This window comes from Myotis nattereri, assembly GCF_964212035.1.
Source record: "Myotis nattereri genome assembly, chromosome: 10".
Taxonomy (NCBI): domain Eukaryota; kingdom Metazoa; phylum Chordata; class Mammalia; order Chiroptera; family Vespertilionidae; genus Myotis; species Myotis nattereri.
Window position 1 is genome coordinate 20,486,684 of NC_138085.1, and position 23,619 is coordinate 20,510,302.

The window sequence follows — 23,619 nt, forward strand, 5'->3', positions numbered from 1 at the left end:
ATCCTTGAGGGTCTCACTATATTTCTCAGAGGTTTCTAGGAGAATCTCGAGTAACCTTATAACCGTGGTTTTGAGCTCTATATCTAGTAATTTGCTTTCCTCCATTTCTGTCTTTTGTGACCTGTTTCTTTGTCTCCGCATTTTGGCTGCTTCCCTGTGTTGATAGAGTGGCTTTGTGTGCTAGGTGTCCTACAGGGCCCAGCCTCCCTAATTACCTGAGGTGGACACTCTTGGTGCACCCCTTTGCGGGTTCTGTGCACAGTCTTGTTGTAGTTAAGCCTTGATTGCTGTTGGTATCACTGGGAGGAATTGACCTCCAGGTCAATTGGCTGTGAGGACCCGTTGTGTCTATGGTGGGAGAACTTCTGTGCTGGAGACACCATTATGGGGCAGGACTTGCTTCAGTGGGACTTTGGCGCTCACTGAGTCTGCCCCCTGAGTGTGTCGCTTATGGATTTGAGGAGTTGTAATCTAGATGGTCTCACTATGACCACTGGGTAGACTGGCTCGTGGATCTCCAAGGAAGTGCAAAGTCAGCCACTGCCTGAGGCCACCCAGCAGGAGTTACAGAGAGATCTGTTTGGAGGTGCCCAGAGAAGGCACAGCTGTGAAGTAATGCAGGCTGCTGTGGAGCCTTAGGCCTTCTTTTGGAAGCTCTGGGGTTCTCTGACCCAATTATAGTTTGACAGGTTTTTAGGCAGAGAAAGGCCAGGCCATTCATATGCAAAAGCCTCTGCACACAGCTTGGGTGGGGTTGTAAATTGGGTGGGTCAGGGTCTCAGGGAATCAGGCGGCGGAGCAAACCGCAGTGGCTGCCAGTCTGCTCTGCGGCAGAGAGGTCCCGGGGTCTGTGTCCCACGGCCCTGTGCAGGAACTATTATCACTGCAAGCACCTCTGCGAGAAAGCTGCCCTCATGTTCCAGCCCGATGCCAGACAGTCCAGTTTCTCTCCGTATGAGTCTGGGTCCCCAAAGTCTCGCCCGGAACTGGAGTTCAGAGCAGTCGGGAGCTTGTATCTCCCTCCCGATTGAAAAAGACAACAGCGTACCCAGCTGCCAGCCCCTTTCGTGCGCACCTCCGTAGCTCTACACTTCCACACCTCTGCACCTCCTACCGGACTCAATGTGCTTTTCTCTTTCCTTCTAGTTGTAGAATTTCCACTCAGCTAGCCTTCCCATGGTTCTGGGTGATATTCGTTTTGTCTTTTAGTTGTAGTTGTGCATGGCAGCAAGTTCAGGTGTTAACCTATGCCGCCATCTTGGTTCTCTCTCCCCATTTTTACTTTTTATTAATTTCAGAGAGGAAGGGATAAAATTTTGAGACTCAAGTCACCTACTTATAAAATTATCCTGCTGGACTAGTGATAGTTTTCTGATTTTAGTGAGCAAATAGTTTTAATTAAAAGGATAAAGTGTATGAACCATTAACTCATAGAAGTAAAACTTGCATCTCCATCATTCTTGCCAAAGGGCCAGCATGTTTACTTTCACGTTTTGTGTAGGACTGTGTGATCAACTTCCTTATGTAAAATCTTTCCGTGGAGAATCATCAACTAGAGTTCATTACATAGAGGGAGAGAGAGATAGAAACATCAATGATGAGAGAGAATCATTGACTGACTGCCTCTTGCACCCCCCCCGCCCCCCCCCCCCCTCACTGGGAATCAAGCCTGCAACCCAGGCATGCTGCCTGACTGCATGTGCCCTGACAGGGAATTGAACTGTGACTCCTTCCTGGTTCATTGGTCAATGCTCAGCCACTGAGTCACACAGGCTGGGCTCACTAAATCCATTTTTAACAACCAAATGAATTAAAAAAACTTTCATCAAAATATACTACTTTGAACTTTCCCACCACAGACCCACAGGAGCTTGGTGAAGCTCAGACAGGCTGCTTTTTAGCAAAGAGGTGAGATTATATGACAGAATCAAGGACTGATGCATGGTTTAGAGAAATTCCTTAGAAAGAGGCATCTACCATAGAAAGCAAGTCTAAATATTTAATAATTATGAAAGAAACTGTCCTATCCCCCCAAAAAACCACATCTATTCAAGGCCTTTTAAAAGGCAACCACTTTTCAGTTGCAATGAACCCTATTTGATGATTCTCCATGCAAAGATTTTACATACGGTGCTACACAAAAAGGTAAAAGTAAATATGCTGCCCTTGGCAAGAAAGATGGAGATGCAAGTTTTACTTCAATCTTTGAGTTAACGGCTCATACACTTTATCCTTTTAATTAAAACTATTTGCTCACTAAAATCAGAAAACTGTCATTAGTTCAGCAGGATAATTTTATAAGTAGGTGACTTGAGTCTCAAAATTTTATCTTTCACCTAGAAGTACACTATTTTAGTTATGATTTATTAAAGGACCAACTTCATCATATTTGCTTTAAATGTTTTCTTAGAATTCCTTATCTTCCTACTTGAGAAATACTTAAAAATAAAACACATTAAAAGCAAAGCTAAATGTAACATTACGATCCTGATAAATCAATTGAGATAGTCACTGTGAAATTCTAAATTTTTCTCATGGCACTCAAAAATAAATAAATACTTAATTCATGTTTTGGAAAAGAGATACATTATAAAACTTTTAGCACTAATAACTGTTTATAATAAGTTAATGTTAAAAAGAAAAGGTCTGTATTCACCTGGCAGATTAGTAACTAGCTGACCTCTGATGAAATCATCGACTTCTTCCGGCTTTAAGTGGTACTGGCCGTCTGGCTTTGCTTTTCTAGTTGCCATTCTAGCCAGTAGAATATTAGAACCTATAAAGCAAGAAAACAAAAACAAAAGTTACTCAAGAAATAGTCACAATTATTTTTAAAATTTATTAACAAAGACATCTCCAGACAGGTTACTGAGCCAATTTCTATAAGTAATGAAAGTAAATTATTTACAATTTTGATCATTTCAAATACAGCATAAAACCAGCAAAATTTTGTTTATTAGAGATTATAACCAGCATGGTTACTGAACAGAGGTAACCATGTTCCTCTTTGTTCCAAAGTAAGTATCATTTCAACATCTCCTACCCAGGTAAAGGAATAGAGAAAGTAGTCCAAACAACGGTGATTTATAGAAAGTGGAGAGCAATGATCAGAAATTAGTTCACTTTACCAACCAGCAGATCCAGGCTAGGCAGGGCAATCAGGCCAAATGAACTCTATTGGACTTGGGAAAAAGAAAGCCAAAGAACCAGAAGTCTCACTCTACAATCAGGACACGTATAGTAGAAACAAGATGGACCCTGGCAGTGAGGCCCTGGGTGTGGCTGTGAACACGAACCTAGAGCAGAGCAAAGGAAAGGCTCCTGCAAGGTGCCAGGGACCTGAGAAACAACATGTCAGGTGAACTTGTATGTGAAAAATGACACCTCCAAAAATGATGGGAGGCTTATAGAAAGCACATGTCTTAATTTTAGGGTAGACGTCTATAAAATCCATGTGTTTCCCAGGGTAAACAGATATTCAGGAAGAGAAAATGGCCTAGAAAAGTCACACCAAAATGATAAATATGGTGAGTTCTAAAGAAGAAAAGGGGGCTGAGGAGAGGAAATATCATGTGGGAATTTTGTTTTAATTATGTGCTTGAATTTGAAAGAATTTTTTTTTTTGAAAGAATTTTTCACATCGTCATACTTGTACGTTAAAATACGTCCAATAAAAAGCACACCAAAGCTTGTGCCTGATCGGAATTGCACAAGGTGAGCCCTAAGTGAAAGATGAGAAGGACCTGCGGGCCAAACACCAGTCAGGCCAGCTATTAATAGAGGGATGCAATGAATGTATTAACATTGTTTTACTTTCTGTATCTTATGCTGTTTTGACACATTAAAAATCTTGCTGGGCAGTGAGAGACTGCCCTCCTGAGGCTAGCTAATTTCTAAAGAGTAAACACTTCCTAGCGAACATGCCTTCCACAGGCCAGCCAGCCACCCCAACCATTTCCTTATCCAACTCACACACAAAGCCAGTATGCTCCTGCTCTCTCTCATCCCAGAGCCAGGTACAGGCAACCAGAGACCACCTTTATAGCCCTAAGGCCACTGGAAGTACCCAGAGTAGCCAATCCTGAGCTGTTTACTCTTGCTCAGCCCGGCCGGCCTTTCCTAAAGAAACCCCAGTAAAGACTCAGGACTAGGATTCCTCTCACTCCTGCTTCCTCCTCCCCACCGACCTCTGGTGCTCCCCCTCATCCCCCCACGGTCCTGCATGGTATGGCATGCCCTCTGGTCCTCTCGGGAAATGAAGCCATAAAAATCTTCCTTCACTAGGACTGGCTCTTTTATCTGCATAAATTAAAAGGTCATAGGTACAAATGAGACAGGAACTTCAGAGGAAGAAGGGTATTTGAATGAGAATGGAGAAGTCATGACTGAAAGTGACAGTGAAGCCAAGAGGAAGCTGTCCCTCCCTCTCAAGCCTGTGGCACAGAGCATGGCAGGGACAAACTGGATCCACTTGAGAGAAGGGCAAGAAGAAAGGTGCTGAGGAGGTTCTGAATGGAGGAGGTGGCTCAGGGAAGGTTAGGCATGGAGAGAGAGGGCTCCCAAGGGCACAGCAGACAAGTCCACAAAGGATAAATGGTGGGAGTTAACGAGGAAACCAAAAGCAAGACGTAAGATCAACCAGGCAATGGGTGAGAGACGAGACCGTCGCTGAGGGCACCGTCATGAGGCGATTCCTGGAACCGAGAGTGGAGACAGGATGGCCGCACAGTCCAGGAGGCTGGAGTTCAGAAAGTAACTGATTACAACAGACCTGGAACTTCATACTGAACTCCGCACCCTCACCACCCTGCTGCAAACATGGCTTCTGTCCACACTTGACAAAAAGTACACTGTTCACACATACGGACTTCAATTCTCCCATTTCTGAAGAACAGGTGAGAGAGACTCCTGAAGAGCAGGTGAGAAATACTCCAACTTGGTTATTCCAAAGATATTATCAACCACTGGCTTGCACTTCCCACACTTTTATCTCATGCACTGAACAACTGTGAGCAATGGTAAGAATTGTTTTGGAAGAGGCCTATGCAGGAAGGCAATAAAAACAAAACCCAAAATTCACTCCTAAAAATTAAGTGATCCAAAGGAATACTTTGAGTAAAGTGAACAATAGGAGAGAAGCTAGATCCTAACCAATCCCAACAGAGGCAGCACAGTGAGTCTGGTCTTTGATTTCCATGCGGACAGCGCTTGCAAATTCATCAGGAGTAAGCTTGGTCTCCGCAAGGATTTCAGTGATGTCCACCAGCGCTTCGTCACAGCTGACTGCTTCGATGTTGTGCGTATAGCTGTCAACACAAAGCACAGGCAATGAGGCACAGCTACCACACAGCTACCACTGCACCCATCACCACAAACGTGGGAAATACAGTCTTTCCATGGCACCTCCTCCAACACTTCCTTACAAGACTTAAGATGATAAAAAATATACTAGCATTTTCATTAAACTGGCCCAAGTGCAAAGTTAATTAATTAGTGTTTTCTCTTTCCATATCATCTACCAAAAAACAGCAGGAATTATCATTCCAGTTTCTCTATACTCAGAACACCTTTATAAACCTCTGAATAGTTGAAAAGTAGTAGGTGTGTTAGAACTGTCAACATTTAATCTAAAAAATTTTCAGACATGGTTTACCAAATTCCTAAAGAATAGAAAAATCATATATCTGTCAAATAAGTAATCAATGCTGCCCTAAACAAAAATGCCACAATTCCATACCATTCACAGTAGCAGGCCCAAGACACAACATACAATGGCCAATCACCCGAAATGCCCATGTAAAAGGACACCGTCTACATCCCCAGCGTGAGAGCTACTTTAAGTTTTTGTTTTTCTTATGAAGTATCCACACACAAAAAGCTTGTTTTAACTATCTAGAGAAGATAAAGGGAGCGGAGCATTGCCATGTGCTCCAATGCTAATTAAACACATGGACCACGAGTGAGAGGCAAGCAGAGGCCTTAGGACCAAAATGTATCTCAGGAGCCCACTTGGTAATGTACGCTAGGAGGCACAGGCCTCATCCTTCACCTACACCTTACTGTAGGCAACACAACACGTCAGACTGAGTGTCTGTATCCATTCAAGAATGAATGAATGTTTTGTTTATGCCTAAATAAAAGGTGGCATCTGTAAGATGCTTGACTTGAAGAACCTGTTCAGAGTGAAAGCTGCCCTGAGGCATGGTGACTAGGAAGCTAAGGCAAGATTTCCAAGGGCGGTAGGAGAGTATCACGGATTTTTCCTCCCCGAAAGAATAGCCACATGCCACTGAAAATGTCTCAACAGACTAAAATTCTATCAGGACTAATACATGCATGGCTGGCAGTTGGCTCTGGGACCCAGAGCACATGAGGACCACTACTTAGCTGAGTCAGCCACTCCCAGCCCTCATTCGGACACTAGCACCTACAGCTTCAGAACAGGATTTAAAAAGCACACCTTTCACTAGGCAATACCAATGCTCCTGCATTTGGGTTTTAAGGACAGCTGTGATTACACCTGGGGCTCATCAGTCAGCACTCAGGCATACATACTGATGCCAGACAACTGCATCTGCCCCTTTATATTTTCGCTCCTGCTAAGCAAGCTCCCACAAAGTAAGAGATTGGACCGTATTCTTCTCTGAAGGACTAGCAGCATCAACAGCTGTCCATATAAATAGATACTCAATAAATAGGAATTCAAAATAATGCATATGAAAGTCAAGGACGAGGCGAACAGAGGCCAAATGTCTATCTCCCAGAACACCCACACAGCTCAAGGGGCCGGCACACCCTGGCCCACTGTCCAGATGCCTGTTTTGATAATAAAATGTAGTGGAATAAGACAACATCTGGGGCTGCTTTCACACTAAACAGGAGGTGAGTGGCTGGGACACAGACCTACACAATCATTACAGACAAAATGTGCTGATTTCTGCTCTAGAGCACACATGGTCTGGCATATACTTATTTTAAATTTTGAGTTCTTAATTGATATTAAATATACCTACACTGTAAACATTTTAAAAATTAATCTTCTTTTCTCAAGCCAACTAATCAAGCACCTTGAAACTATTACTAAAACTAACTTTTACAGAAACTAACTATGGCATATCTACTAATTTTAGAAGACAAAGGGCTTTAGAGAGTCTCTACTTGTTTACCATCAATTCTAATTTTAAACAAAACAATAATTCCAATGTATTAAAAGGGAATAACCAGGTTTAACCCTCTGAGTGCCAACCAATATCCTGGGAACTATGCTAAAATTGCCAAGGCATTTTTGCTGATTTTACAGCAGTTTAGGAAAAAAATTATGAATCACAAGTAAATGAAGTTACATATTCCAAAACTTAAGGAAACCTTTACTACATTGACATATTTAGCAATATAATCACTAATAAAAGCAGACTTAGAACTGGATGCCATTTCGAAGCTTTGATAGCGCTCTGGGCACTTTTGGCGAAAGACAGGAGGAGCGCGATCGCACTCCCCGGCACTCAAGGGGTTAAAAATTCCTTTCCTTCATTTGTCTGGTTGCATGGAAAGAAAAGTAGAACCACTGACTACAAGTTATCCATACTAATAAAAGCGTAATATGCTAATTAGATTGGACATCTTTCCAGATGAAGCCGGGGCTGCGAGGGCCGACCTCTAGTATACATATAAAATCAGATTCAGACCAAGTTCAGCAGCACAAAAAGATGGAACTACAGATTACTGGATCTGCCCAAAGAAAGGAGGACAGGCTGCCATACTGGAATGCTGAGGAAAGGGTTCCTGAGAGAAAAAAAGTCTATCAAAAGCAACGAACAGCCCTGCAGCATGGTTCAGTGGGTGAGCATTGACCTCTGAACCAGGAGGTCACGGTTCCATTCCCAGTCAGGGCACATGCCCTGGTTGCAGGATCCATCCCCAGTAGGGGGAGTGCAGGAGGCAGCCAATCAATGATTCTCTCTCATGATTGATGTTTCTATCTCTTTCTCCTGGAGTCTCCCTTCATCTCTGAAATCAATAAAAGTATATTAAGAAAAAAAAGCGCAACTCTGATCATCTGAAAGCAACAGGACTCTTTAATATCAGACAGAAGAAGCAGGACAGACACACAGTGATGATATCACATACTATACCTTGCCAATGTCTCATACATCGTGCGTGCAACTTCCTTATATGCATGAAAATCATATGGAACAGCTTGAAGATTAGGACAAAGTTGTTTAGCGTACCCAAAAAACATTCCATTCTTAATACCAACTTGTCTAGAGAAAAAAAAAAAGACATAATGGAAGTTATACTAAAAAATATTAAATGCAAAATAAAGTATCAAATACGTGATACCATATCCCAAGCCAATAATACACTAATTTTCATTTAACTCCATTCTCATTAGGGATAAAAATAAACATAAAAAACCTTACAGGTTTGTCTTCTCCCAAAGGAGAATTCCACAATTGTCTGATTAGTGTGAATGACACATGGAGATGTGCCAAAATATGTTATCACAATGTTTGCCTCCTGCCTGCAATGGGAGATTTCTCCTAAGACTCACACCTTTGGCTCCTTTGCAGATGCCAGCTACATGTGCTGGAAATATCTCAACCACAGGGAGCAGGAATCCAAGAGAGGCTTTCTTCCTGACACAGGAACCATTTGGCCAGGACTCATCCCCCAAAGACAAAATATAAACAAAAGACTATACAAAGCAGCGCTATGTGACAAGCAGACAAAATGTACCCGTCCCACTACCACCTGGTTCCCAATGACCAATTCCAAGCTCCGCAGGTGCCCCCACAGTGGCTGAGATGCCAACAGCACTGTGTATGGCAGGACATCAGTCTGGGCAGGAGCCAGGGTTCTAGCACTTGGAGGGATCTAACTGAAAATGGTAAATGTTACATCTTGTTGTGTGCCTCAATGCCCCACACTACCTTTGATATCTGGAGCATTCAGCACAAAAGTATAACTGTGGACTTATACATAATTAGTAAAATTCCATTTTACTACTCTATAATGAATCAAGAAAAAAAGGTAAAAACACAAGCAAAATTATGAGCAATGTTTTCACCAGATTATATACTCCTATGGAAATACATCAAGTGGTTATTCTATACCTACATTCAATAAATATTTACTAAGTGCTTACTTAGTATGGCGTGTGCCCTGTTTTAAGAAACGTAGTCTTTAATTACTGAGAGGCCTCTGGCATCCTCCCATCTGAGACCAACAGTGAAAGCCAAGAAAAAAAAGAATCCTCCAACTTACTCAGAAAAAAATACAAAATCACATGCATTTCTCATATATACAAAAACAGTTATAATTATCTAACTGCAAACCCCCTAATAAATGAGAAAGATCTAACAGAAAGAAAAAACGACCATAAAGGAAGTGATGACAGACAAAACAGAAGGTAAAACAAATTATTTTATTCATTTCACAAAATTTTATGTCTCAGGCATTTTGGAAGGTGGTAGATAAGAAACATGAATGAAACTAGCCTCAGGAAGATCATGAGGATGCCTGCCTTCATCCCCCCAAGAATGGATATAATCAATGGGTCTTCATTAGTACGGTAGGGCAGTATATATACAGGGGTGGGGCAAAAGCAGGTGTATAGCCCCGCCTGTGGGCTCCATTCCCGGTGAGGGGGCGTGCAGGAGGCAGCTGATCAATGATTCTCTCTCATCGTTGATATTTCTATCTCCCTCTTCCCTCCTCTCTGAAATCAATAAAAATATATTAAAAACAAAAAGTAGGTGTCCAGTTGTGAGTACATCAAACGAGTTTATTCTTGTATTATCACTTATTGTAATATTTTCCATATGAACACCTGTAAACCTACTTTTGCCATAATATTTAGAAATGTAAATATTTTACCCAATAGTGTAAAATATTTCCAATGCTAGGTATATAGGTTCAGCATGTAAAAGCTAAACTTACAAAAGTAATTATTCATTTTTAAAGAAATGTGTTACATAATTCCTATAAACATCATATTTTTAGATTTACAATAATTTCCTTTTCAAAATTTTCACTTATACAAAATGTTCACTTAGAAAAATAGAATACAGCTCCTCATGTACTCGTGCAAATGCACATCCTGAAACAAGTGTTTAGGAACCACTGGACACTGTAAGGATGCTACAAACAAAAAAAGAACACCAAGAGGTTTCCATAACCAAGGGAAGCAAATTACCTTGAGTAGATGGTTGAGAAATGAGATTTGTTTCACGTAGAATAACTGAGTAGACAATTATGAAACAGTCTAAAGTTACTCTCCACTACAATGACTTCTTTCTTATTCCTCCCGCTGAAGTCCCATGCAGGGTACACACCAATACTTCCTGAGTGTGTGTGGCAGAAACAGCTGTTCCCAGTTCACGCAGCAGAGATCATGCTCTTTCTGGTCACATGCTACGCTCAGACAATTATTTTTGATGTTGGATAGACAATATAAAAAAATTAACCACTAAGTCATTTCCATGGTCGATTTAGTATACAAAAGACATCTATGTCGCTGAGAAGAGCAAAGGGTCCTTACAAAAGCCCATAAAAGCAGGTTTAAAAATTATCTGATCTTAAAAATCTATGATTCTAGGATATCTGTATATCATCTATTCATCTACATATCTACCTTCTCACTTATAGACAAAGTGTGTTCTTTCAGTAAGTATGGGTAAAACTACTAACAATAATGCATATTCTGACCTACATTCACACAGCCTCCTTTCTGTAACTTCCACCAGCTGGTGTTCACATTCCATCCTTTGCTAACTCCATTATTAATCTGTCTACTGAAAACTCATCAATGCACAAAGCTGGGCTAACCATCCCCACAAGTCCAGTCTCCACTCCCAACCTAGAAATATCTCTGATATAATTGTGAATATATTATTTTAAAAATCTTCCCACTTAAAGAAAATATAACTATTCGATAGCCACAACAAAAGGGTATCCAAAAATTGTTTTCTGGAGACCTTCATTAGCAATGAGCCATCTAGAAAATGGAAAATTATAATTAAAAGACCAAAACTCCACTATTGTGGTTTTTTCCCCAACTTAAACTCAAATTCATGTTCACCATTTCTGCACCTCCTTAAAATAAACATTTGCCATTTAAGTGGCATTTAAATGGCTTGCTACATACCATTTGGCCCTCATACACCATGAGCCCAATTGTTCTGTAATAACTCAGCTTGACAACCACCATCTGTGATACAGGTGCACCATCCAAACCCCAACAGAAGCCTGGAATCTAGACACAAGTGTGGCTCTGGAGATCCAGACCCACCAGGAGCTGGAACACTTCTACTTTGGAGGCAGCCTCAGCAGCCAATCCAGCATTCAGCTTGGGGACACAGAGTGGGAAGAGAGGTCCTAAAGAGGAGCACAGAAAGGTGGGGCTTTCACTTCATCAACCAGCAAAACCCAAAGTCTGAGAGAGTATCTGGGCTTCATCACACCCTCCAGATATGAGACACAACTGTCAGCCATCAGAAGCACAAGTCACTGTTCAATAACTCAGTCGGGGAGAAAAACACCAGCCTATTGGGCACAACATGAGATCAGCTCTAACTTGCCTCTGCTAACAAATAGACTAGTCCAAAAGGCATCCGCAGTTGACAATTATTTTTTTACTAAAGTAAGTTTTAACTCTGTTACATTATCAACAAACAATGAAATAAATTAAAACAATTTTGTCATCAAAGGCAAAGTTAGTTTAGGAGTAAAAGTTTGACATGTCACAAGTGGAAAATACTTTAAAATATTTTATAATTATACACAGATGATGCTTTTTCCTTAAATATCCTCTTATAAAATAATTGGAAAATTTTAAATAAACTATTTTGGTTAGATGATGTTGAGTTGAAAATTTTTGTTCAGATTAGACTTGCTTCAATAACCCCAACTTTTAATTGAGACTGAAATATGTTACATATATCGAATCATTATGTATACCTGAAATTATATCTCAATTTTTAAAAAAATATGAATGACAAAGCCACAAGATGCTACCTACTTCTCTCTCAAAAAAATAAATACAATACTGAAAAATATAATTGATGTAAGACTGTTTTTATAAATTTTAAATTAAATACTTTAACACTTGCCAACAATGTGTAAAGGCCTGCTGTTATAAAGGTAAAATGTCTGTGTTTAGTTGTAAGAAAAAAAAAAGACTGCTCTTTTTAATTAACTCATTGTTACTCCTTCTACTTTCACAACTATTATAATAGATTTTTAAATGACTGATTTTTTTTAAGTATGAGAAACATATATAATATGTCTGTTTCTTCTTATATTGAAACAGCCAACAGTAATTAAGGTATAAGCTTACTATAAGATAAAGATCCACAAAGCTGGTGGTAACAAGTAGACAACACTGCAATTATAAGTGAGATTATTGGGTAGGCCAGTATGGAATTATTTACTTTTAACTTAATAGGCAATCAAGTTTTAACGTAATTTTTAAAAGAAACTGAGTATTAAGGGTTAATATCATAAAGGATTTTTCTTAGCTGTTAAAGGAATGATTACAGTAGATGAACACTACAGCCTCTCCCATTCAAAAGTATCTAATTCTTTAATTCCATGCTTCAGAAGACAATGGTTTAAAAAATTAGTGTCCAATTTCTTTTGATTTCCACTGTAGAACTTACGGGTTCCTCAGGAAACTATTTATCAAAAGTTTTCTACAGCCCTAGCTGGTTTTCCTCAGTTAGAGCGTTGGCCCGTGGACTGAATGGTCACAGGTTCGATTCCAGCCAAGGGCATGTACCTCGGTTGCAAGCTCAATCCCCGGCCTGCAACCGAGGTACATGCCTGGTTGGGGCATGTAAGGGAAGCAACCAATTGATGTTTCTCTGTGTCTCCCCTTTCCTTCCACTCTCTCTCTCTCTAAAAAAAAATCAATGGGAAAAATATATCCTAGGGCAGGGGTCCTCAAACTTTTTAAACAGGGGGCCAGTTCACTGTCCCTCAGACTGTTGGAGGGCTGGACTATAGTTTAAAAAAAAAACTATGAACAAATTCCTATGCACACTGCACATATCTTATTTTGAAGTAAAAAAACAAAACGGGAACAAATATAATATTTGTATTTGCATGTGGCCCGCGGGGGCCGTAGTTTGAGGACCCCTGTCCTAGGGTGAGGATCAACAGCAACAACAAAAAGAAATCTACATTTGTAAGGTGGGGGGGAGGGGAGAAGAAATGGAAAGAATTAAGGCTAGAACCATTTCTTTCCATACATGTCTGTATATTTTTAAATCACAGGCCTGACTAGCATGTCTGAATCCACTTCCAAAGATTATATGAAAATAATTAAGTACAATTAACCATTCCTAAATATTATAACACAGTTAATTTTCACATACCTGGCTTCATAACTGCAAGATGCAATTTCAGCCTTCGACAAAACAGAATCAATTCCATTAGTATGCGCAGAATCTTGATTCTCCCACAGTGATGAATCTGGTATATCTGCTTTAAAAATAATAAAATTTAATGATTATATGTTAAAAACTGGTTTTCCTTAACTTCCATTCATGAATTGTATTTTTCATTCCTTTCTTATACAAAAAAATTTATAAATAAAAAATAAATGTATATAAAAGTTGAGCAAACTCCAAATATAGTTTATCCCCATTGGTATTTATCTTATTTAATAAAAGGAAATCTGTAATTCTAAAATGGTTTGTTTCCATTAAGTTTTTTACTAGCAGACAGATAAAAACTTGAAATAAATGGAAAGTATTGTTTTAATAATACTTTGTAAAAAATGATCAAAAGCTAATATGAAATATCCCCTGAACCCAGTCTCTTGGATGGACAAGGATGAAAGGTGATCAGGATGATGAACCCCTCCTATAGCCTCAGAGGATTAAGTAGCGCTCTCTCATGGGAAACAGTTAAGGGAAAATATAAACCTCTCTAAATGTTCTTTGCTGTTTCCTAAAAGAACTGCAATACTTAAAAACTAATTAACATGTTCAACAAAGATCAAATTCCTACAAGTCATTTGATCAAACAATAATTTAGTAGGTCATATACCATAAAAAAATTTCACCCTAAATTTAAGACTTTTCTTTTGAACATATGTCAGGTAAAAGAGCTTCATATTATCCCCACTTCCAGAAAATTCTACTTTTGATTTAACAATGCAGGTTCAATTAAACATTAAGTGTGGTCAGAATACCAACTGCTTCATGGAAGGCAACTCTAGCCTAAATAGTACAGCTCACCAGTATCTCTTCCTATCCAAACCAAACTGCCTGCTTCACACACAAGCATAAGAGTCTGCGAACTACAGGCACTTCACTTCCTTTGGACCACCTTTGGCCTCCCTCATAACTGAGAAACAGATGAAAACACAGCTTTAGTTACAGTCTTGGATAATGCTATAGGCTCCAAGAAGAATATGCTTTAAAAAACAGTCTCAGCTATAGTTCTATTATGAACAAAAATACCATTAGTTAGTAAAACCAGACCAATATACACTTCAGCTAATTCTAGACAAACCTATTCTGAGTATATTGTAGCAACGCAACTCAAAACTCAGCAATTCTCTTCGATTTTTTTCAGAGACATAATTTCCATAAAAAAATCAGCCAAGTTAAAGCACTACCAGAAAAACATGGCTAGGTGTCTGGCTTTCTGGGCTAAAACAACTGTTCCTGGTTTGACTCCAGTAGTCAACATCTTTTTACAAACTATGCAACCCATATAAGCATTTCTGGATTCGGCACCCATACACGCAAAGCATAAATGCAAACCAAACTCCGAGGACTGGCATCTTAATGAGGTCATATCCCACTTACATAAAAAATAAAAACAGCAGAGTATATAATTAGAGCTATGATTTCTGATATATTGTGACTAATATGTGTTAAAGTATGACAAATTAAGGACAGAATGCAAAACAGACTACTTCTGAAGCGTCTTAGAAGACTACAAAGCAGCTTTAATAGTCCATTACTCTAAGCTGAAAATCCTTGAGAATTTCAGGATTGTATCACAGTTCAAGAGGCTACAACTAAACAATAATAAAAAGTTGAAGCTTGAACAGCCACAACCAGCTGCTTTTCAAATGTATAACCATGAGTTATGCATTAAAAGTTGGGGAGTTAGATGACTTATATTTGAAAGGCTAGTTAAATAGTCTAAGATACCCGTCTTAAGAATTACAGAAACCATGCTTGAGGTGAGAACAGTATCTGAGGTCCCTGCGCTCCCAAGGCCCTGTCTGAGAGGCAGCGCCTGGGGTTCCCCCTGGCTGGGCTGGCTGACCTTTTCCACAGTGCAGCAGAGTGCGTGGATCCCTCCACCAGCGGAGTGAGTTGCTTCAAGGGAGATTCGGGGAAATGCAGGGACACACTGTCCTCACTGGAGGGCAAAGTAGAGAACTGCTCATCAAAACTTGACAAACTAGACGGGCACATGGAGAATGTGGAGGAACGGTTGGAGAAATCAGAGGCCAGGACCCAAGTCTGTGAAAAAGAAATCGCTGAGAATAAATCTATGGCTAGTACGAATTTTAAAACTGTTGTTCTTTAGAATGAACACTGAAGTTGTTGAAAGGACAGGAAACACTGCATCATGGAATCCCGGGAGGGATAAAAGGGCCCAACCATGATATCTCGAGTATAAAGGGATTCCAGATAATGAGGGTCGTCAATGAGAAGTGGCATCACTGAGCATCGCTCAGGAGGCAGCTAACCAAAGGAAGCCACGATGGAGAGTCCTGCTTACACTGTTAGACAAGAGTTTCTGAATATGACCAATAAGAAAATAAAGCTTTTACAAAGGGCTAAAGATGCTACTTGGTCTAATACTCTGCCTAGACATACAAGTCAAAACATTAGAAATGAATTTATTTTTAAGGTTAGTGTGCAGAAGCCAAAGATTCTAATTCCTAACTTTATCCTCAAAATTTTACAATTTGGTATCATATCTAATAAGGACCCAGAGAAAGATAGGAAATAAAAAGGAAAGAGGAACAAGGGCATTGATAAAACAAGTACTAAGTAACAAGTTCTAAGTGCAAACTTAGTTGCAACCAAACTTCATAATAAAGGGCAATCTATCCATTTTATATGTGACAAATATTTTGGTAAGCTCTTAATGGGTCAAAAGGCTTAGAACACAAAAGTGAATGACATGAAGTTAAGAGAAAGAATATAAAGTACAAAGTATCATATTTATCTCTTCTAGTGACAAAAAATCTATTTTTGACAGTTTTCAAAGGCAAGTGAAATTTCAATATTTCTCCTAATATTTACCTTCCAGTTTACCATCCACACAAGAGGTGGAGGGATGTGAATTAGAAAAGGTCATTACAATGTCATGAAAATCCAGTGGCTAAACTGATGAAGACCAGTAACAGTAAGTTTTGTTAACAAACTGTTTATGGTCAGATCATTTGTGAATGAAAGGAAAGAGTAAGAGGACTGGCTCTCAGCTACTCCTAAGAAAAGCTTGCTTGACAAGGTCAAACTTCCAGATGCAAACTGTGGAAATAAGAATGCGTGTGGCAAACACATTTTTACCCAGAAACTGAGCACTGAGTACCTGAGAGATGTTACTGACTAGTATGCACATAATATTTTCTCCTTCTTTCAACGTTCATTCAGTAAGTTTTTACTAATGTCCAATATGTGACAAGTGTTGTGCATTTCCTTAAGCTACTTGGTTTCTAATACCACACAGAAAATATAGAAAGAAAACCACAAAACCATACGACCAATACTTATGAAACTGCCCATATTGTCAAATACCGCAATACAACTAAATCTCAATAAGCTCAAAATATTCACTACCTCAATATCTACTCATGACACTCAAAATATTAGAACCTTAAAAATCTCTTAAAATATTTAAAGACCGAGAAAAGCTTTAGGTAATCTGGAAAGTACAGACACACATGAAGCATAAAGATGTACTAGTATGTATCTACAATTATTTTCTTTTATACCTGTACCATGTAAACAGATAATCACAACCAACAAAAAAGATTAATAAAAAAAAAAAAGGCCTTTGTGATGTCAACTAGCTTTCCTATGGCCTTAATTTCATTGAGATCATTGCTAAAACAAACCTAAGGTTTCATAACTGAAAATTTAGGGACCTGAAATAATTGGGATGAAATTTAACTGCACACTTTCCATTCCACTGTACAGCTAATTTCTGACTACTTTCTCACTAGCATTTTTCTGACAAACAAATTTTTTTTTGACAAACTATAACATTTTTTGGCTTTGCAAACATCCACGAAGAAACTGATTAATGTTAAAGAATTTAATTTCTAAGCAAATACTTCTCAGGGAATATACTCAGGAGAAAAAAAAACCCACAAGAAAATCTTAATAGTATTTTGATAAATTTATGATTTTTATTTTATTAATAGCCAAAATGTAAAAGCCAGAGAGATAAGAAAATGTTTCTAATATGAAATAGGTTCAACAAAGATATGAGGAATCATTGCTGATATTTATCTTCTTATTCCAGTAAACTAAAGTCCTACTCTATATTACTCCACTGCCTCATACAAGTCTTTAGCAGCATAAACTTTAGCGTCTTTACTGTAATCAGTGATCAAACAACTAGCAATTAACTTGCGAGTCTAGAAGCTTCCACAAAATAATGCCCATGATTTTTATCCCCAATCTAAATTTATACAAAGCAAACTAATTACAACTTTTAAAACATTTTTCACTCTCTGTCCAGGAAAATATCATCATCCAAATTCAACCAAGCAAAACTATAAATCAGTCGTAGATATTATTACATTTCAATTTTGCTTTAAGGAATCACTAACACCTTAGAGCACTTGAATGAAAGGCTAATTAATTCAACTGCTTTTTGTTGCTGTAATGACAATACCAACAGCAAAAGCCAGAAATCTTCAACAGGAGCACTACACCTTCAAAGAGAGCTCATGATTTGTACCTGCTTTGCCTTTCAGGATTTTATTCTGGTAATACTGCCACTCCAACTGGGGGTTAGCTCCAGGACGTAGAGGTGCCCTTCCTGTGCCTCTGTTACTTGTAACAGCCACGGGTTTCCCTGGGAGGAAAAGAATAAAATTATTTTAAAATCTAAGTACAGGGAAGTTAAGAACACTAACAATATGTAAAGGAAAAATTTTCCAAAGATTTAAAAAACATGACATTTTTTCTTTAGCTTTATTTAGGCATTAATCCATAAAGGAGCTATTATTATCTTTGAATATTATCAATCACCATGTACAAATCATTTAAGTTTCTCAGCACACCCCAAAAAAGTAAACTACTGACAATTTGGATGCATTTATTCAACTTTAAAACAACATTATCACCTAGCTTTCCATGGTTTTTGTTTGGTTTCTTACAGTTGGAAAACAGGCAACTCAGATCCTAGGTTCAGACTGGAGAGGCTAAGGAGAGAAGGAACTAACTAATCTAGATTTTTAATATTTCCGATATCAGAAAAACAGAGCAATACCTAAACAAACCTAATTTTACAGCAAGAGACACAACATATATGCAGAGGAATCACAACCTCACCTACTATTTAATCAAATGTTCAGTATATAGTCCTATTTTGGTTTATTTATAAAAATGTTTCAGTATCACTTCTGCATGTGTGTGTTAAGTTATGAGATAACTGTAACTTCTAAAACTACAGCATAATTACTTCACACATATTTTACTGGACGCATTTGTTGTAAGAACAAAAATTAATAAACAATAATAAAGAAGTCACTAATGGGCTAAATCAATTTTTTAACATTTAAATACTCCTTTTAGAGGTGAAGCAGCAACTACTTGTGACAAAAATAAAGCTCTGGTATTAATCCCAGTAGCTCTGTGCTGTCCATAAGGGAAGAACTGACTTTCCGAAGAAAATGTTACATCTCTCAGACACAGAAGGAACCACTGAAAAATCCAGAATAAGTATATTTTAAAGTACTGGTTAGCTAACAAATATTTGAAATTCAATTAAAACAAAGACTGCAAAATGACAACATATTTTAGTGATATTCAGTAACATAAAATTACAATTAAAAAATTGGAATGTTCACTATGTACAGAATAGTTATATTCAAGAGGAAGTATTAAAGACATATGCTACCATAAAAATTCCCATTTACTAACAAAGTAATAGTAAATATAAATAAAAATATGGAAAATGTCCAATGCAGGTCCCTGCCTACATTAGTCTAAGACAGCCGTGGGCAAACGGCCTGTTTGAAATGAATAAAACTTAAAGAAAAAAAAGACCGTACCCTTTTATGTCATGATGTTTACTTTGAATTTATATTAGTTCACACAAACACTCCATCCATGCTTTTGTTCCGGCCCTCCAGTCCAGTTTAAGAACCCATTGTGGCCCTCGAGTCAAAAAGTTTGCCCACCCCTGGTCTAAGATGACAGAGCCTTCAATTTAAGAGTTCTTCCCTAAAGACCTGATTTCTATAGGCAGAAAAACATATTTCTCATGATAACAGAGTCCAGAAAATTTAGAAGCAGGAATTGATTCTGCCAAGGAAAATTAGAAATACTTCTTAAAAAATATTTTATGGCCAAGCATGGCTCAGTGGTTGAGCATCGACCTATAAACCAGGAGGTCATGGTGCCATTCCCGGTCAGGGCACGTGCCCTGGCTGCAAGCTTGATCCCCGGTGGGGGCATGCAGGAAGCAGCCAATCAATGATTCTCTCTCATGGTTGATATTTCTATTTTTCTCTCCCTCTCCCTTCCTCTCTGAAATCAATAAAAATATATTTAAAAATAGATATTTGTGATCCTTAGAATATATATTTATTTATAATAACATATGAAGTTTCTGAAAACATAAAAAAGAATACAGACCTTTGAGATCTGGCCTATTTCGTATACCCACTGATACAAAGAAGCAATCCATATCAACATGCATTATACAGCTCTGATGTCTGGGTGAACTCAATACTGACATATTTCCTAGAAGGAAAAAGAGAATGTTCAAAACCCAAACTAATTTTTAATATAAAAGTAACAGGTCTAGTTAATTTTACAAATTATATTTTTAAGTGCTTACAAGTAGGAGTCTTAAAAAATATAGAATCTATTATAGATTATTTCTATCACCTCAAGAAAAGGAAAATCTCAGTTTCTTTAGCTCTAAAAGTAGTTCAGATACAGACTGAGCTTCCCAATAATTAAAATCAATTGTGAAAATACCATGTTTTCTTCCTAGCGTATATTCTACTAAAGTCTCAAATTAACAGTTTGTCTAATGCTTAACATTTCTGTGTGCTATTTTATAAAATTGTATAAAGGTGTTTTTATATACTTAGTTACATAGAGCTCAGTAACTTCAAATGTAGTCTACAAATATTCTTTGATAAAATAAAAACTGCTGCTATTAATGAGTGCTTGGTAGGTGTCAACCACTGTTGCAGGAGGTTTACATGTGAGAATTTCAACACTATGAGACAGGCAATCTTATTATCCTTATTTTACAGATAATAACTTGCTTATTAAGTCACACAGCCAGTAAGAGACTGAGCTGGCATTCAATCCCATGTAGTCTGATTCAGAGCCCTCAAGCCACGATAAAGTTGTTCTAAACAGACACACTTAAAAAAATAACTTAAGAAGCAAAAATCTATGTATAAATTCTCCTCATGCATTTAAACACTATCAAAAGTCAGCTCTAACGCTTACATGAGTGTTCTCTCCTAAGGTCTCTGGCTTCTAATCATCCTGAGCAACAGGGAGGCCATCGCGTTAGTTTAACTCTAATCCAGCCACAACCAGAGCTTTCCTCCATATCAGTCTCACCCTACCCTTTCCCCTAGCCCTGCAGGGTGGACAGCCTTGGAAATATGACCCCTGAGATTATTTATATAAAGTTCTGGCCTCATAAAGGAGTTTTCCTCTGGTGGATTAAAGAATACTAGTACTGAAGGTTTCTCTTCACAACAGGCTTCCAAAAACTTACATCTACTGCCCAAAAGGTTCAGGCCACTCCATTTACTAAATTCTGACTGCAACGCATTTACCTAGTTCTGTATCACCGGTTCTCAACCTGTGGGTCGCGACCCCTTTGGCGGTCGAAGGACCCTTTCACAGGGTCGCCTAAATCCATCCGGCATATCAGATATTTACATTACGATTCTTAACAGTAGCAACATTACAGTTATGAAGTAGCAATGAAAATAATTTTGTGGTTGGGTCACAACATGAGGAACTGTATTTAAAGGGCCAGAAGGTTGAGAACCACTGTTCTATATGCAAGGCACTGAGCCTTTGTTCATGTTATCTTCCTTAAGTTCCCAACCCACCAGGTGAGCATGATGGAATAGCATTCCACTGCAGGGAGAAGCTGAGACTCAGAGAGGGGAACTGATGTGCCCATGGTCTTGCTTCATGAGAGTAAGAGTTAGGGTTGCGTCAGAGTATGTCATCTAACTCCAAAGCCACACAATTCCTTACTACCTTCTATTTTACCTTCAAAATTGCCTTATAAATCTTAACAATATTAATTCTGCTGCATTAAAGTATTATATAAACAATGTAAACAACCCAAAATAATGGTTTTAAATATTCAAGTAGTACAGAATGCATATATCAAATACCTATTGAGTACTTTCATACAAAATTTCCCATTTTATTCCCATTCATGTAACTAATGCATATGAATTCTTTGAAGCTTTCAAAATTAAATGACCTTTAGGTTACAAGGCCAAGGCACGATGTCAAGATAATCTAATACCTGTAACATTATTCTGAAATATTTCAGAAATAACAAAAAGCATTTAAGAATATATCAACCAGCAAAACACATTAAAAAAAGAGAGTTCCCTCACTTTCTAGGGCAGAACCATGAGCTTCTCTCTGTACCTCAGTTTCCACAGCTATAACTTAAAGGGTAATAGTAGATGTTCTCAGAGATCCTTTCCCCTTGGGGGGGGGAGGGGGAACGGGAGGGGATGTATAATCTGTAAAAAGCAACTAAAACCTCAAACCAGATACTAATTTATAATAACTGGTACAGAAATATAGCTTATTATTTTTGGTTTTGTTATTTTGATAAGTAAAAAAAATTACAATTAACCGATCTACTTATATGTGAAAATACTTAATCCTTCTAAAAGTTTACCACTGCAATTATAACAACTATGTCAAAGTTATTTAATTATTTAAAAATCATTATGATGCAAGCTTTTAGAAATGAACAGTTACTCTTACCAAACCAATTAATTCATTCTTACAGGACTTTAAGCACTCAATATAATACGTTATCTTTTACATAGTTCAAAACTTAAACAACTGGTAATGTCTACATGGTGAATGAATGTTGAAAACCTTGTTACTGTTTAAATTAGCTAGAAAATATCAGCCACACTAAAACCTAATTTTGTAAAAATTATTCCAATAAGTAAGTTTTCTATAATATTATTCTTTCTGTAAACTATATAACTTGCTGTTGCCAAAGACTTTTAAGCTTAGTATTGATCAGCATACCAATGATAGCTTAAGAACAAAATGATCAAGAAAAGCTGTTGATTAAGAAAACAATTTTAGTATCTACCTGTGTCAGTTACAACAAGGGCAGACCTGCCTGTTTTCATTTTTTTTAACTTTTCCCTTCCTGGAAAGATACCATTACTTTGTCTTTGTAGGGTATTGACAAACTCAGTCAATTCACACTTCCACGTTGATATGTGATGCAGTCTTGAACGAGAATAGAAGTCTGAAATAAAACTGCCGTCTGAGGGTCTGGATGGCACTGAAGGTGCTGCCTTGCTAAGAGTAGGTCCTGAAGTGCTTTTTGTGCTTGAAGGCCCCTGAACAGTGGAGTAGTGAGCACCATTTATTTTAGTGTTAGTGTGCAAAGATGATAATGAGAAGGAATTAGTTCTGTGTGGATTCCGCACGGCATCTGTGTTCCTGGTGCTTTGTTGCGACAGCTGCACACTGCAGTCTCTGAAGTCGGTGCTGCTATTCTCAGCCTTCTCCTCCCTCTGGGTAGAGTCTGGAGAAAGCCTGCTGGCAACACTGTTGCCTACAGGCACCCAGCAATCCTGTATCTTTAAGGCACCATTAGAGCTATGGGTGTGGCCATTGAAAATGGCAGGGCTGTCTCTGTGAGGTGGAATCCCGTTTTGTTTCCTTTCTGGAAAGATCTGCTCCAGCTCCGCAAAACTGAAATCACTACTTGCATCTTCTTCATTCCAACTGTTCATTCCATTGGCTTTGATTTCTTTTTCTGTCTCAAGCTCCTTAATTACGTGATTTCTAAAGCAGGGAAAAAGTGTTCTTAAATTAATAATGTCTTACTTTCAAGCTAAAATAATTTTTCATTTAAATATTGTCTTGGTGATACACACTTTGATACCCCCAACCCCGACTCCAAAAACTGAAAAATTAAGCCACAAGTTTTATATTCTTTTTCTTCCAACAAAGGATAATTTTTGCTAAACCAAAGTAGCAAGAAAACTAGGAAAACTTTAGAACATTCACAGCCTTTTAGTTTTTATTAAGCTTTAGACACCACCAAAGAAGACATACAATGGATTCTTATAAGGTTAAGAAAAATCAAAAAAACTATTTTCAACTACGCTTCCTACCAAAAATTAAATGGAATCTGTAAGCT

The 23,619-nt window shown here is 38.2% G+C and overlaps 1 protein-coding gene across 2 annotated transcripts in view; it reads right to left on the bottom strand.

Moving 5' to 3' along the window:
- Positions 1-23,619, bottom strand: part of REV1 (REV1 DNA directed polymerase) — a 98,204-nt gene that overhangs the window by 17,630 nt on the left and 56,955 nt on the right. For both annotated transcript variants that reach the window (XM_081100515.1, XM_081100516.1), the window contains exons 6-12: positions 22,555-23,261; positions 19,851-19,958; positions 17,947-18,063; positions 13,377-13,485; positions 8,133-8,261; positions 5,152-5,306; positions 2,657-2,776 (exon numbers count right to left, since the gene is read on the bottom strand). In XM_081100515.1, the coding sequence (XP_080956641.1) occupies positions 2,657-2,776; positions 5,152-5,306; positions 8,133-8,261; positions 13,377-13,485; positions 17,947-18,063; positions 19,851-19,958; positions 22,555-23,261 (1,445 nt within the window). The remainder of the gene's footprint in view (positions 1-2,656; positions 2,777-5,151; positions 5,307-8,132; positions 8,262-13,376; positions 13,486-17,946; positions 18,064-19,850; positions 19,959-22,554; positions 23,262-23,619) is intronic.